The sequence below is a fragment of the Lithobates pipiens genome, unplaced genomic scaffold, assembly GCF_037356315.1.
Source record: "Lithobates pipiens isolate NorthernLeopardFrog02 unplaced genomic scaffold, aLitPip1_a1.2 Scaffold_8, whole genome shotgun sequence".
NCBI classification, from domain to species: domain Eukaryota; kingdom Metazoa; phylum Chordata; class Amphibia; order Anura; family Ranidae; genus Lithobates; species Lithobates pipiens.
In genome coordinates this window covers 561,310,560-561,324,270 of record NW_027507903.1, presented here as the reverse complement: position 1 = coordinate 561,324,270, position 13,711 = coordinate 561,310,560, and the positions used below count along the sequence as shown (strand labels likewise).

The window sequence follows — 13,711 nt, the reverse complement described above, 5'->3', positions numbered from 1 at the left end:
TGAGGATGACTGCCAGATAGCTGTGAGTTTGTGGGAAAACCACTTGCAGCTGTCCCAAGAAGAGTCTTGATTGAATAGAGAAGACAATTTCTGGGAAAAATAATCACAGGTTACTCTTTAAAACAGCAGGGCTGAATAAAAGATGTCCATCCTCCCAGGACACTAGAAAAACAACTCAAGGCATTTGGTTAACAGGAGGGGGTTATACCCATGGCTGGCCTACATTTTTTTTGTCATTGTGCCATCCTCCTGTAGGTGACAGTAACCTCAAGGTTTAAGACTTCCTGTGCCCCTCATTGGATTTTTCAGAGTACAAAAATTCAATTTGCTATGCTCTCAGGTTTGTCAGTTTTAAGTACACTTGTATAGTTTATACCCATTTTTATTTTTTCACCTTTTTGGTGGATAAGGGTTTCAACATCTGTTTTATTTTTTCTTTTGATTCCCATTCACTTTTCTTTTTTTTAACACGAGTACAATGGCTTTTTGTATCTTAACTGGACACACTAAGATGTTTAATAAGTATAAGCTTTTATTTGTAAAAACTGTTTTCATAATTGACATGAATTCACATGAACCTCAAAAAACCTTAAATAGTGCAAAGCTCCACACTCATACATTACTCACATATTGCACATTGATGCATACAGCTTGTTCCTGCTGTTCTATATGGTTTCACAGTGCACCTTACAGGTGGAGCTCAAGCCCTGCATATTTGCTATGCTTCTTATAGGTGGAGCTCCTACCCTAAACATTCATTCATCACAATGCTCCGCAAGGGTGGGGCTTGTCAGTGGAATGTTTCCACCTCCACTACTGTCCAGTCGCCTTGTGAGGACACATCACCTTCAGGAGAAAAGCTGGTGACAGATGTGATGCTAGCACGTGATTCATCCAGGGGAGACAACAGTTCTGCCCACTTTCCCAGTTCAACCTGACCCTTGATTCCTCCCTTTAACCCTCCTTCTGAGGCAGCCAGGAACAAAGTTCTTCCAATGATATGCTCCACCAGCCCCAGTTCCGCCCCTCTGGGACTGCGCTCCTGAGGTCCTTGGTCGGTCTCGTAGATAGTGTATAACCCGTCTGCAGGAGAGGGAATAGGGATGGGTTCACCTAGAAAAAATGGTCGTGAAAGCCAAACATCACTTGTAGTATTTTGTATGCGATTGTATTTGTAAAAATGGTAATGAAAGCTAAATATCGCTAGTAGTATTTTGTATGTGATTGTATTTGTAAAGAGCATTTTGTATTTGTTATAGTATGCAGTGCATTGTAAGTTCCTACAAGGTTGCCAGGCACAAGGAGCTCTCTATCAAGCAATGCAGGAAGAGGTCATTGATACAGGAGAATAGAAAAACTGAAGAAAGGTGCTGGGAAAGTTCACAAATCGTTGATCCTGGGCAGAACGGGATTCAATCGGATCAAATTATTCATCCCTGCCACCAGGAGAGCTATCTCTGTAAATGTCATTATCCCATGTGATGTGATATTGTTAAGTTTTGTCCTTTTTACTTCTGTATATTAGTAATTTGCAACTTTTATGTTTAATAATCCATCTGCAGATCCAGTGATGTCATCTATTACACCAATTATATCAATGCTAATCTAAAACAATTATGCCAAATCTAAATAGGCAAGTAACCTCCTGCCACGGAGCTATTTAGCTTTTTGTTGCCATTCGCCTAACTTTCAGCACATTGATTTCAGTGTTCCAGCTAATGAGGTGTTTACCAACAAAAGGTTGAATTGATCACAAGGATGACATTGAAGTGAGGCTCTTTCGCCATCAAATAATAGTAAGGGCTCATGCACATATACAGCATTTGCTAGTCTGTGCTCTGAAGGGAGTAGTGTCAATGCAGTGTAAATAATCACTTTTTTTTTTAACTTTGAAAACATTTGAACTATCTTTATTCACCACATTGAGAATTTCCTACTTTTTTTCCATGCACAAGGTAGCGCAGTGGTGTTCTCTGAAGTCTTAGGACTCAATGCAGATTGACTTGTCTGTGTGTTGGGACTTTGTTGAGCAGGGCTACCCAATGCAAATGTTGTGAATGTGCCCTTAAAGTAGAACTATAGGCAAAACTTTTTTTTTTTCATTTTGGATAGAACAAGGGAGGGTTATAATCCCTGTCAGATTTTTCTTTCGCCGTCTGTGTCCCATTGCAGAGATTTTCCTTCACTTCCTGTCCCATAGCCAAACAGGAAGTGAGAGGAAATCCCTGTAAATTAAGGAAATTCCTTGGGAACCCCCGGGTCACCAGAACTAGTGTCCCCAATGGAAGATTTCCACTCTCACTTTTCTGGGGACAACCCAAAATTTGGGATTTTCATTTACTTTCACTTTCAACGATAATGGTAAACAGGACAAATAGGGAGAGTAAATCTCCCTAACGACAAGTGTTCTAATCCCTCTCCCTTCTATCCAAAATAATAAAAAAAAAGTTTTGCCTTTAGTTATACTTTAAGTATATAGAGGACTGTGTCTGTACAGCTGGCACCATACCAGGCACATCATACTTCATCCCTAAGGCTGGATTCACACTAAAGATTGCAGCGGTTCACAGCAGTCCAGTGCATCTCCGTTCACCATTTCAGCCTGAATTTTGGGCTGAATTCGGACCTGAAACAAACCAAAAGATGCACAGGGCTCCTAGGCAATTCGCACCAGAGCCGCTGCAGAGATGTGTGAACTGGCTCCATAGAGAGTCGGGAACAATCTCCTGCTATGCAACTTGGATGCAGAGAAATCCACATCCAGTTTGCATAGGTGTGAACCCAGCCTTAAGGGAAGGTCAGCTTGTCTGCCTCCTCCCCCTTCCTCTTCAACTTTTGGACAATTTTTCTTTTCAGGGGGAGGAGCAAGTTAAGCCTCCCCCTCTTTGCCCACAGCCTCTTGGGGCACATTACATGTCCTAGACAGCTGTGGAACCATTCACAGGGCACAACGCAGTTTGCACATGTGCAATGGGGTGCCAGCTGTGATGCCGCAAGGAGTCACAGCCAGCTTCTCACAGTTAGCATGGAGGTGGCAGGTACCCAAAGAACTGGCCCGGGTGAGGACACTACTGGTTCCCTGGACAGGTAAGCGTCTTTTATAAAAATTCAGCAGCAACAGTATTTGTAGCCCACCAAAACCAGCGTTGCTCTGTAATAACTCCTGTTTTACAGTTGCTCACCCTGTCTCGTCCCACCATCTTCCTCTGTTACATCATCAGAGGACTGGCTGTCTCTTCCTGCGTGTGGAACCAGAGAGAGAGACAGACTCCCCTTCCTCACGATGTACCACTGTGCATGTGCTATAGATTGCCCCTAAGCCTTCTGGCATGTGTGATGTGGTATCTGAGGAGGCTGCCGGAAGTACGGAGCCAGGTCCCTCCAAAAAGTTATTTTAAAAGCTGATTTTCTCTTTTACTGTCACCTGTAACTAGTTTTTTGGCCAAACTGGCCCAAACAATTTTTTACACTAACAGGTGCGCTCGCTGGATGCGCTGTATAAACTGTAGCCTCACCTACACACAGTATACAGCAGTGAGATGGAAACTTCATCCCACACCGGAACAAAATTGCAGGGCTAAGTGCTGCTCCAAATGAATACAAAGCTTCCTCTGATTGGTTTAGGCAGAGACGTGATGGTACTTGCCTGCCTCTCTACTTCAGCCAATTAGAGGAAGCTTTGGATTTATTCAGAGAATACAAAGCTGCCTATGAATGGCTGAGCAGCACTTAGCCCAATTCAATTTTGTTCCGGGTGTGGGACAGTTCCCATGTGACAGTAGGAACACAGATCTTTATACTGTATATAGCTGAGGCTGCATAAAGTTTATACAATGTGCCCAGTGGGTGCACCTTTTAGTGTAGAAAAAGTTTCTTTGGGGCTAGTTAAAGTGAAAGTAAACCTGGAGACAGGCTTTAAATAATAAGGCAATGCTGCCTGCTTTCATTTTGTCTGTTACCCTGCCGCATATTTTCCTCCTATTCCTGTTTGGAAAACAGTTGTCCTCCAGAACAGAAGGTGGGGGGGGGGATCTCTCTAATGGAGCCCTGGATAGCCAAAAAACCTGACAAGAGTTCTAATCCTTTCTAACCCATTCTATCTATTCTATCAAAATAAAAATACATGTTTTGGTTATAGACACACTTTAGCAGGTTGAATCTGACTGGATAGTTCTTTATGATGACACTAGTGTCATTTCAGACTTCTGAGCTGCAGTGAAACACACATTAACTATTGCTGTTTTGCAGTTGCCATTTTAGTCCCCAATCGTCAATTCATATTTTTTTGAATATTGTATATACTGTAATTACTGCAAAAAAAAAATGGCTCAGGGAAACCAATTACCATCTTTATGGAGAGCGTGAATGCAGACCAGTGAGTGGCTACTGCGAATAGAAGCCTATGAATCACAATTGGTTGGCCACTAATGGGGGCATAGAGTACCAGGTGTGAAAGTGAGAGGGTCATGGGTGACTTGGGTGAATGCTTTCTGTAGAAGCAAATGATTGGTAAAAAAATAAATTGCTGTGAGGAAGACTGACCCCCCTCGGGGTTCTTTGAAGGTTTATCCATGTTTGGAAAATGGCTAAAGATAATCCCTGTTACTTTTTGTGTATGTGCAAAAAGCACACACTAAAAGGCATTTGCACATAAATGCAGTGTGCCAAAATTTATGCAACTGAAGTTCCCCTCCCAGAAATGGGATTCTTATTTTTATAAAGACTAAAACAACCCTGTACACACTTAGGGGCTGATTTACTACAGTAAAATCAGGACTTTACACTTAGCAAGGGGAATGTACACCGAGTTTAGTGTGCTGTGTTTATTTCAATCAACAAACGGTGCACATTGTAGCATGCATTACTGCGACACACAGTAACACATGACCCATGGTGTGTTGCTGTGCCTTTTACAGTGGGCCGCCTTTCACTAAATTGACTCAAAGCTAGCCTTACATGGCCAACTCCTGCTGTATTGACCAAAGTTCAATCCATGGGTTGCCCTGTCAGCACCATCGGGCTCGACAGTAGTTGGGTGAAAAATTCTCGAACGGTGAGTGCATCCTATCAGATGCAGTCACTGCTTTGGTATTTAGGCTGCTCTGGGTGTTTTGCGGCTACAAAAGCCAGCAGGGGAGATTTCTCAAGCCATGCTGTTTAATGTGGATGGGGAAATCAAGTGATTGAGAAAAATCTATGGGGGTTATTTACTAAAACGGCAGAGTGCAAAATCTGGTGAAGCTCTGTATAGAAACCAATCAGCTTCCAGGTTTTCTTGCCAAATCTTAATTGAACAAGCTGAAGTTAGATGCCGATTGGCTACCATGCACAGCTGCACCAGATTCTAAGTGCTCCAGTTTTAGTAAATCTCCCCCTATATGTCTACACGTTGTCTAAGAACCCATATGTACCCCAATAAGAAGGATATCCAGAACATTAAACTAGGGATGGCTATTCACATACAGACTTGGTGGTTTAGCCTTATCAGATATGGGCATACATTGTGATGGTTAAAGGATATTTAGTTTCTAACTAAAGACCCCCTAAACTACCCTAAGCTGAAACTATAAGACCCAGATGCCTACTTGCCTATTCCTCCAATGGCAGCATACAAGCACTTGGGTAAGGGAGAGGGGTTCAGCATAGGACAGTTTAGTGGGCTGGGGAGTTTAGTTAAAGTATAACTGGATGGATTTAATGTTCTGGATAGAGAGGGGAGGGATTAGAACACCTGTCAGGTTATTATTGCTGTCTGTGTCCCCTTTGGGTTGGGTCATCTTTCCTATTTGTCCTGGGGACCAATATCACTGAAAATTAAAGAAAACCACAACATTTTGAGTGGGTACCAGAACAGGAATAGAGGGGGAGATTTTCCATATGGGCACACTAGTTCAAGAGGGACTAGCTACATTTTGATCCATGTATGGGCAGGCTGGTTGTACAGAAGGCAATCTACTGATCAACCAACAAAAATGTTGTGTTTTTCCGAATCAATCTATGCTGCTGGCTCGGTGTTTACAATGGATAAGTCTCCCAACTGTCAGAATACAACAGCTCAATGGGAGTGATTCCCCATCTACATACAGTGTGTGGATGGGGGAATCAGGTCTTTTTATTTTTTTGTTCAACCCCCTGATTGGACGGGGAAAAAAGGTAGCATGTATGGGCTGCATTACTCCTAGTGATCCTAATCACTGAAACTGAAAAAAAAGGGGGAAATCCAAAATTTTTGAATTGTCCATTCTGGTTGGGTCTTGAAAATTGTGAATTTCAGTTTATGGTGTTATTTCCCTCTCCGTTGATGTAAGTTGGTGTCCTTGAATTGTATTAATGTCACAATGAAGTAAAAAAAGAAAAGAAAAAACAATGGCAAGCAAACTTAGGTAGAATGATGCAGAAAAACTTAAAAAGGAGAGACAGGATGGAAAAACGATAAAAATATGAACACGTTTTCAGGGAACAATGGGGAAGGGGTGGGGATTGTTGAACTTATTTTACTTACAGAGACTCTACTATAAGGTTACACTTCTAATTGTAAACCCCTTTATTAATTACTGTAACAATACATACTTGTGTACCCAACTGTTTTATATGCTCTATTTGGGAGCACTGCAGAGCTAATCGAGATCCGACAATTCTGGGAATGGTGGATCCTTGTATATGCCGCAGCCGGCCCCAAACTCTTGAAGACAGCTGTAATGAAAGTACTGCCATCCTACAGCCCGACATCTTCAGAGAGACTTTTTTCCAGAGCGGTCAAGTTGCAGAACACAAAGCTTTTGCTCCCACTGTCAGAAGCTTCTGCTTCCTGTCATCTCATTGCTCTACTACTACTGAGGCTCCATCCCATTCCCACTAAATTACTCTGAAAAGCAGACATTGAGTGGCTCAACTTAATCAAATTTTAATGACTTTTGCAGAGTCCATCACTTGACCACAGAGCCCCAGAGAGACTCTTGGTCACTGTAGAAACTTTAGCTCACAGTTGATACTGGTGCAGCTTAGGGCTGACAGTGGGACCTTGTTGATTATAGCTGTAATGGTTCTCTCTGAAGCTGTCAGAGCTGCATAATGACAGTCACTTTCATTACAGCTGTCTACAAATTGCCTCCCACTATTCGCCTTAAGCTGACTATATATCATACAATGTTCTTGTACAATCTTCCTTTAGATTTACCAAAACCATATAATACAAAGTCAAACCCAGGCCCTTGCACTACATAGTTGAAGGTAATTCTAAAGGAAATTGAATAGGAAAATTGCGTATGGCATGGCCAGCTTTAAAGTGGTAATAAACACATTTTCTTAATTTGTATCTATCGGAAAGCTTATAATAAAGCTTCCCGGTGGATACAAGGAATACCTCCTAAATGTGCATTGTTTAGAAGTTATTCAATAGCTCTGCTGTGTCACCAGCGCATGCTCACTGCGTTCTGAAAGGATGGCATATTGAGTATGTTGTCCCTTCAGAGCGTTGTGCTGTGATCGTGGCTCCCTTGTGCGGTAGTCATTTCGGCTCAACCATTTAAACGGCCACAGCCTGAGAACCCAGAGGGAAGACAAGGTGAAGATGGAAGCTCTGACAGCAGTGACAAGGGTCATTTTGGGGTTAGTCTTTCACAATGTGCTAGTATGCATACTATCACATTTTTTTTTTTTTAAATCAGCCTTTACTATCGCTTTAATACTTTGCTGGAAGCTGTGAAATGACGCTAGGGCATATAGTAGGATCCTACATTTTGGGAAGTGTCAGATGCCTTTTTACCTTTGCATTGCTCCTAGGAATGCTCAAATAATAAAAATGTGTACGCAAGTATGTTTATTAAAGTATTGAGATTTACAACATCTTAGATTTAGAAGTTTAACCTGGTCGCAGGTCTGCATACAAAAATGCATGAGGAACATTCAGGCCATAAAATAATAAACGCAAACAGAAGATTTACAGTACACATACCACATTACTGCACAGCACTCCAGTTACACACAAGGGACACATTAATTAAACAAGTCACGGCACTGAAATAAAGGACACACAAATGGCACATGCTTAAATAAAAACAGGTCACCGATTGTACAAAATAAATCAATGTTTATTATAAAATTTTTAGATAAAAAAAAAAAGAAAAACAGATAAACTGTGTACTGAATGAAAACATTAAGAGCTAATGGGGATAAGTTATGAAAGGTACTGGAAGGAAAGAGAAAAGGGATTCTGGGGAATGGGAAAAAGAGACACCAGGCAACAGACAGATGACGTGATATGTGGCTTTATTGATCTATTATACTGGATGCTTGGTTGCTAGACTGAAACCACCCTCTTGTCAGATTTATGGTATCCCACCCTCCTACAATCACCCCCTGGTCTTCTTAGAATTGTAGTAGATCGTTACTCCACACATTACACAGTCAGTCATCATTACCTCTCAGGGGACCTCTTTCTTCTGCTCTCTCTTCATATCCTTGTTCTCTGGAAACTGATGAAACCTGGGGGCACGTAAAACAAGTCATATCCATTTTATGGGCTATAGTGTTATCCTCTGAGGGTTTAATGACACTAGAGAGAGAAGTCCCTTCAGAGAGCTCCTCAAGGCTGGCATTCTGGAGAGGATGGGGTGCCCGATTGCTCTTTGAGGCTGGAGTTCCTGCCGGTGTGTCTGAACCTTCTTCCTGGCCCATGTGGATTCCTAGATCTGGGTCAGGTGTTAGTGTGATTTGTGGTGATGTGGCCACATCATCTGAGTGGGATTCCACTCCAGAACTAGAATCTTCATAAGTTCTAAGTTCTTCAGGGGTACTGGTCTCACTACTACTTTTTCCTGCCAGTTGTGGGTCACTCAAAGTGCTGCACACCGAAGCCCTTTCTCCTGCTTCCTCCTCTGCCTTAGGTTCCTCTTGGTTATCTCCCTCTTGATTTAGGCTGGCTGGCCTTTGTGGCTTATCATCTTCCTCTTCTTTGAAATCAGCAAGTTCCTCTTTCTCCACAAGCTCCCACTGTTCTTTTGCTGACTCCTGACAGGATAACCAGGAATCTACTGTCTTTATAGGGCTTGTAAGCAAATCAGGTTTGTCATTAACCTCACATTGGTTTTCGCTTGATAAAGGCTGAATGGTTCCTTTGATTCCTTCATCTGAAAATGTTATTGCCTCTGCAGTAATTCCTGTGGCTTCTGCTGTGTTCACAGTTTGCTCTGAAAGATAATCAGCAATGACATTCTTGTGTTGTAGATGATCATCAGCTGGCAATGAAAGAGGCTTAGTTGATGCTTCTGTAATGGCTGTTGAAGAATTGTCAAATTCGGTGTTATTTGTAGAGAGGCTCCATGTTGTTTCTGTTGGATGTGAAACACCTGGGGACTCTGTCTCAGCCAATGGTATAAGTGGTAATTGTTCTGACTCTATAGTATGAGAGATTGGCTCCACTTCTAGTGTCTGCTGTTTTTCTATGCCCAGGTCTACTAAAGTTGCTAGTGGTTTTTCTGTTAGATCTAATGGGTAACACTTTTCCATTTGTGTTGCCGGAAGACCAGTTATTAAATCATCAGGTTTGTTTTGCTCTACCAGAGGCATCGTTTTTAAATCAATAGGTTCCTTTTGCTCAACCACAGGCACAGGTACTACATTGTTGAGTTTCTTTCCCTCTTCCATAGACATTGGTATATCAATAGGTTCCATTTCCACAGCCATAGTTATATCAATAGGTTCCTTTTCCTCTTCCATAGGCATAGTTATCATGTCAGTAGGTTCCCTTTCCTCTTCCACAGGTAGAGTTAATAAATCATTGGGTTCCTTTTCCTCTTCCACAGGCATAGTTATATCAATAGGTTCCTTTTCTTCTTCCACAGGCATAGTTATATCAATAGGTTCCTTTTCTTCTTCCACAGGCATAGTTATATCAATAGGTTCCTTTTCTTCTTCCACAGGCATAGTTATATCAATAGGTTCCTTTTCTTCTTCCACAGACATAGTTATTACGTCAGTAGGTTCACTTTCTTCTTCCAAAGGCACAGTTAAATCATTGGGTTCCTTTTCCGCTTCCACAGTCATAAATATATCAATAGGTTCCCTTATCTCTTCCACAGGCACAGTTATTATATCATTGGGTTCCTCTTCCTCCTCTACAGGCAAAGTTATTAAATCAGCAGATTCCTTTTGCTCTATCACAGGCATAGTTATTAAATTGATAGGCTCATTTTGTTCTTCCACAGGTATGGTTATTAAATCATTAGGTTCCTTTTCCTCTTCCACAGGCATAGTTATTAAATGCATAAGTTGCTTCTGCCCTGCAAAGTCTAGAGAGTTTGTTGTTTCTCCTGAGGGCTGTATTGTGGCGGTATCCGCAGCTTCCTGCATACTGATATCTGGTTCCTTCCCTGATGGCTTTGATTTCTTTGCAGTCTCCATGATGGTAATTAGCTCAGCAGATTCCAATAGAACATCACTTGGGTGACTTGGCAAAGTATTTGTTGTAGAGATGCTATGTACTGGCCCTGTTTCTGCACATTCTGAATATTCTGCGAATTGAGATGCTGTTTTGTCTGCCGCTTGCCACACTGCTGTAACTGGTACAGTTACTAGATCCTCAGGTGATCCCATTAATTCACATATTGATGAAGCCATAGCCTCTACTGCATGATTTGCATGTTTCAGTGGCTCTAATGAAGATTTTGGTGTTTCCACTAAATAGCTAGCTGTTTCCAATAAGGCAATTTCAGACTGCTTTAGACATGTTAATGGTTCCTCTGGGAACAATACAATGTTGAGGTCAGGTTTCTCTGGATTTATTGGAGAATGCACATAGTCCATTTCAGTCTCTGCTGAGTCTAGTTGTTTTTCCTCTGTAATGAGAGGCTTTGTTGGCTCTTTTGCTGATGTGTCTGTCAAATTTTCTTGTTTTTCAAACACGTTCAAGTCAGTTGAGTTGTTATCTGTTTCTGCTTCACTCTTTATGGTTTCAAACAATGTCTCCCCTGAAAGTTGTTCGAAATCCTGGATGGTTGTATTACCTTGTTCTAAGCGTTCCTCTAATTCCACCACAAAGTCACTGGCACGTTCTGATTCATACCCAACTGGCTCTGTTAAAGAATTAGACTGATCAACTGGATAGTTTGTCATGGATGATTTGAAAATTGTTGTCTCCTCGTGCTCCTTTGTAGACTCAAATGATTGAATGAGTTCTGCTTCTGTGTCTTCTATGGGACTTTCTGATATTAATTGTCCCTTTGTAAGCTGTTGTGTATCATCTTTAGAGCCATCTGTACCCTCTAGATATGTAACTGGCTCTGGTAACATTAAAATAGAGTTTGACACTTCTGGAAATGTTGTGTTGCCTGTTACACATTTTACACTTTCACATTTTTTTTCAACATTATCTGCCGGTTCAGCTGGAGATTGTAGCCGTTCATCTAATGATTTGTCAGATTCTCCTGGAAGGGTCACAATTATCTGTTCAGGTTCTCCTGCTGTTTTTATCTCTTCCTGTATGTCTTCATCTGCTTCTACTGAATCAGTCATTACTTCTTCTGTTGCCTTATATAGGTCAGTTGAACATTTACTGTCTTCTATATCTGGTTTTTCTGAGCTTTTATTTTTTTCCTGTAAAGTTGCATCTTCTGCCCTTGAAAGTTCAATTTCTTCATCTGATGGAGTAACCTCCTCCATGGATGAGGTCTCCTGGATTTCTATTGGTTTGCAGAAATCTGCGGGTAATGTTACAGATTCTTCTGCGTGTCTTAGCGAAATGCTACCTATTTCTTTTAAAGTATTTGGTTCATCTACAAATACTACTTCATCCTCTGATAGCTCTACTCCTTCCTCTAAAGGTGTGACCTGCTCCAAGGATGATGTCTGAACTTCCTCTGATGGTTCAGCTTGCTCCACTGGGGAATATATTTCTTCCTCTGAAGCAGAAGAGGTGTGTCTGCAAAAACCTTTAAAGGCTTTGTCTTCATGCACATGAGGTGTTGCTTTTTCTAGAAGCTCCACTTCTTCATTTGAGTGATGGGAAAGCTCCACTGGGTCATTCAATTCTTCTTTTAAAAGGATAGCTCTTTCACATAAAGATGTTTGTTGAATATGTAAAGGTTCAGTCAATTCGACTGGGGATGGCACTTCTTCTGGAATCAACACCTTGTCACAGAAATTACTGCCCGACTCAGCTGGGCTCTTTACAGTTTGCTCAAAAGGTCTCACTGGTGTTTCTACCATTTCATCTAATGGTGCATTTGATTCTCCTTGTGATAACTCTACAGGGATTTTCACATTAACCTCTGACAATTTATTCTGATCCATCAACATTTCTGAAAATTCCAAAGGAGAACTCAATTCATTCTCTACAGGTTCAACTGGAGGTATCACTTCTTCCTCTAAAGGGCTCGTTGTTTCTATAAGTGTTTTTGTTAGTTCCAGAGGAGCTGATATTTCTTCTAGAAGACAACTGAGTGTAGAACTGATCCCTACTTCTAGGGAGTTGATTGGTTCCTCTGTTGGTTCTAGAGATGGTTTCAGAGCTCCATGTGAAATTTCAGTTGTTGAAGTAGTCGTTTGTTCTGCTGATGCTACCCTCTCTTCACCTTCATTTGTTTTTATGTGGTTATTGAGATCCCCCAGAGACTTTTCACATTGATCCAACGATCCTGACTGTTGCATTTCTGAATCTACAGGACATGATTCAGTTGATAATTCAGTAGACACAATGCAAGGCTGAGGCTCTAATGCTGATTGAGCATCACATAATAGTCCATCTGCAGATTCAACAATATTTTCTGGGGCCATGCTCTCATTAACTGGCTCTGGACATGTATTTGTTTGTTCTGTATGAGAATGGACCACTTCAACAGCCTCAGCCTTTACATTCATTTCAGAACTGTCCAGCTTTTGTTGATTAATGATTTGCTTGGACTCCCCACTCTTTACTGGCTTGGGTACAGGACGCTTTTCATTCATAGCTTTACCAGTCACTGGGACTGATTTAGATGTTACAGGAGAGTGGTTTGTTGGTTTATTTAGAACAGAAGACTGTTTAGACGTTGCACCTGTTTGTTTTGCCAGTTTAACTTGGTTAGATGTAGATATGGTGTTCATCGGTTTAACCAGCGGGCTCTTGCCTGACTTTGCTGGAGATGATGCGGCATTAATTTGATTGACTGCTGAAGTAGGAGTTGATGCTTTGGTTGGCACTGAAGTCAGTCTTGGGGTCTTAACTAAGGGAGAGGCCGTTTTAAATGTTTTAGTAGTAGATGAGGTTGTGTTAGTTAATTTGGGCGATGAAGATGGGATTTTAGCAGCTTTAGCTGGTAATGGTGAAGTGTTAGCAGGCTTATTTGGTGCAGGCACGCTCTTCGCTGGTTTATTCAGGGTTAATGGCATCTTTACAGGCTTGGCTGGGCTGGATGAAGATGCTAGAGGTTTTGTTGGCCCAGACCCACTAATTCCTGGTTGAAGGCACAATGTCTTATCTTTTGGCACTATCCCATGCTGCGTCAGTCTTCCCACATCCTTTTTAGCAGCTCCATTCTGCTTTGTGGGTGTAGAGTTTCCTCCTTCAGCTTTAGGTTTGGAGGACTGAGCACCCGCAACACACTTCTTGACAGCTTCAGCTTTTGACACCGCTAGCAATGAAGACGGCTGAGTCCCCTTGTCCCTGGTCTGCTGGCGAGTTATTTGGCTGGCAGGAGGTTTGACTGGAGATGCTGGATCTGAAAGAAAATAAGAG

At 41.7% G+C, this 13,711-nt stretch overlaps 1 protein-coding gene across 1 annotated transcript in view; it reads right to left on the bottom strand.

Moving 5' to 3' along the window:
• Nucleotides 1-514: 514 nt before the first annotated feature.
• The window catches only part of PRR36 (proline rich 36), a 44,196-nt gene continuing 30,999 nt past the window's right edge, over nucleotides 515-13,711 (bottom strand). The window contains exons 5-6 of the mRNA XM_077470065.1: nucleotides 8,421-13,694; nucleotides 515-1,113 (exon numbers count right to left, since the gene is read on the bottom strand). Of these exons, the coding sequence (XP_077326191.1) occupies nucleotides 791-1,113; nucleotides 8,421-13,694 (5,597 nt within the window). The 3' untranslated portion in view covers nucleotides 515-790. The remainder of the gene's footprint in view (nucleotides 1,114-8,420; nucleotides 13,695-13,711) is intronic.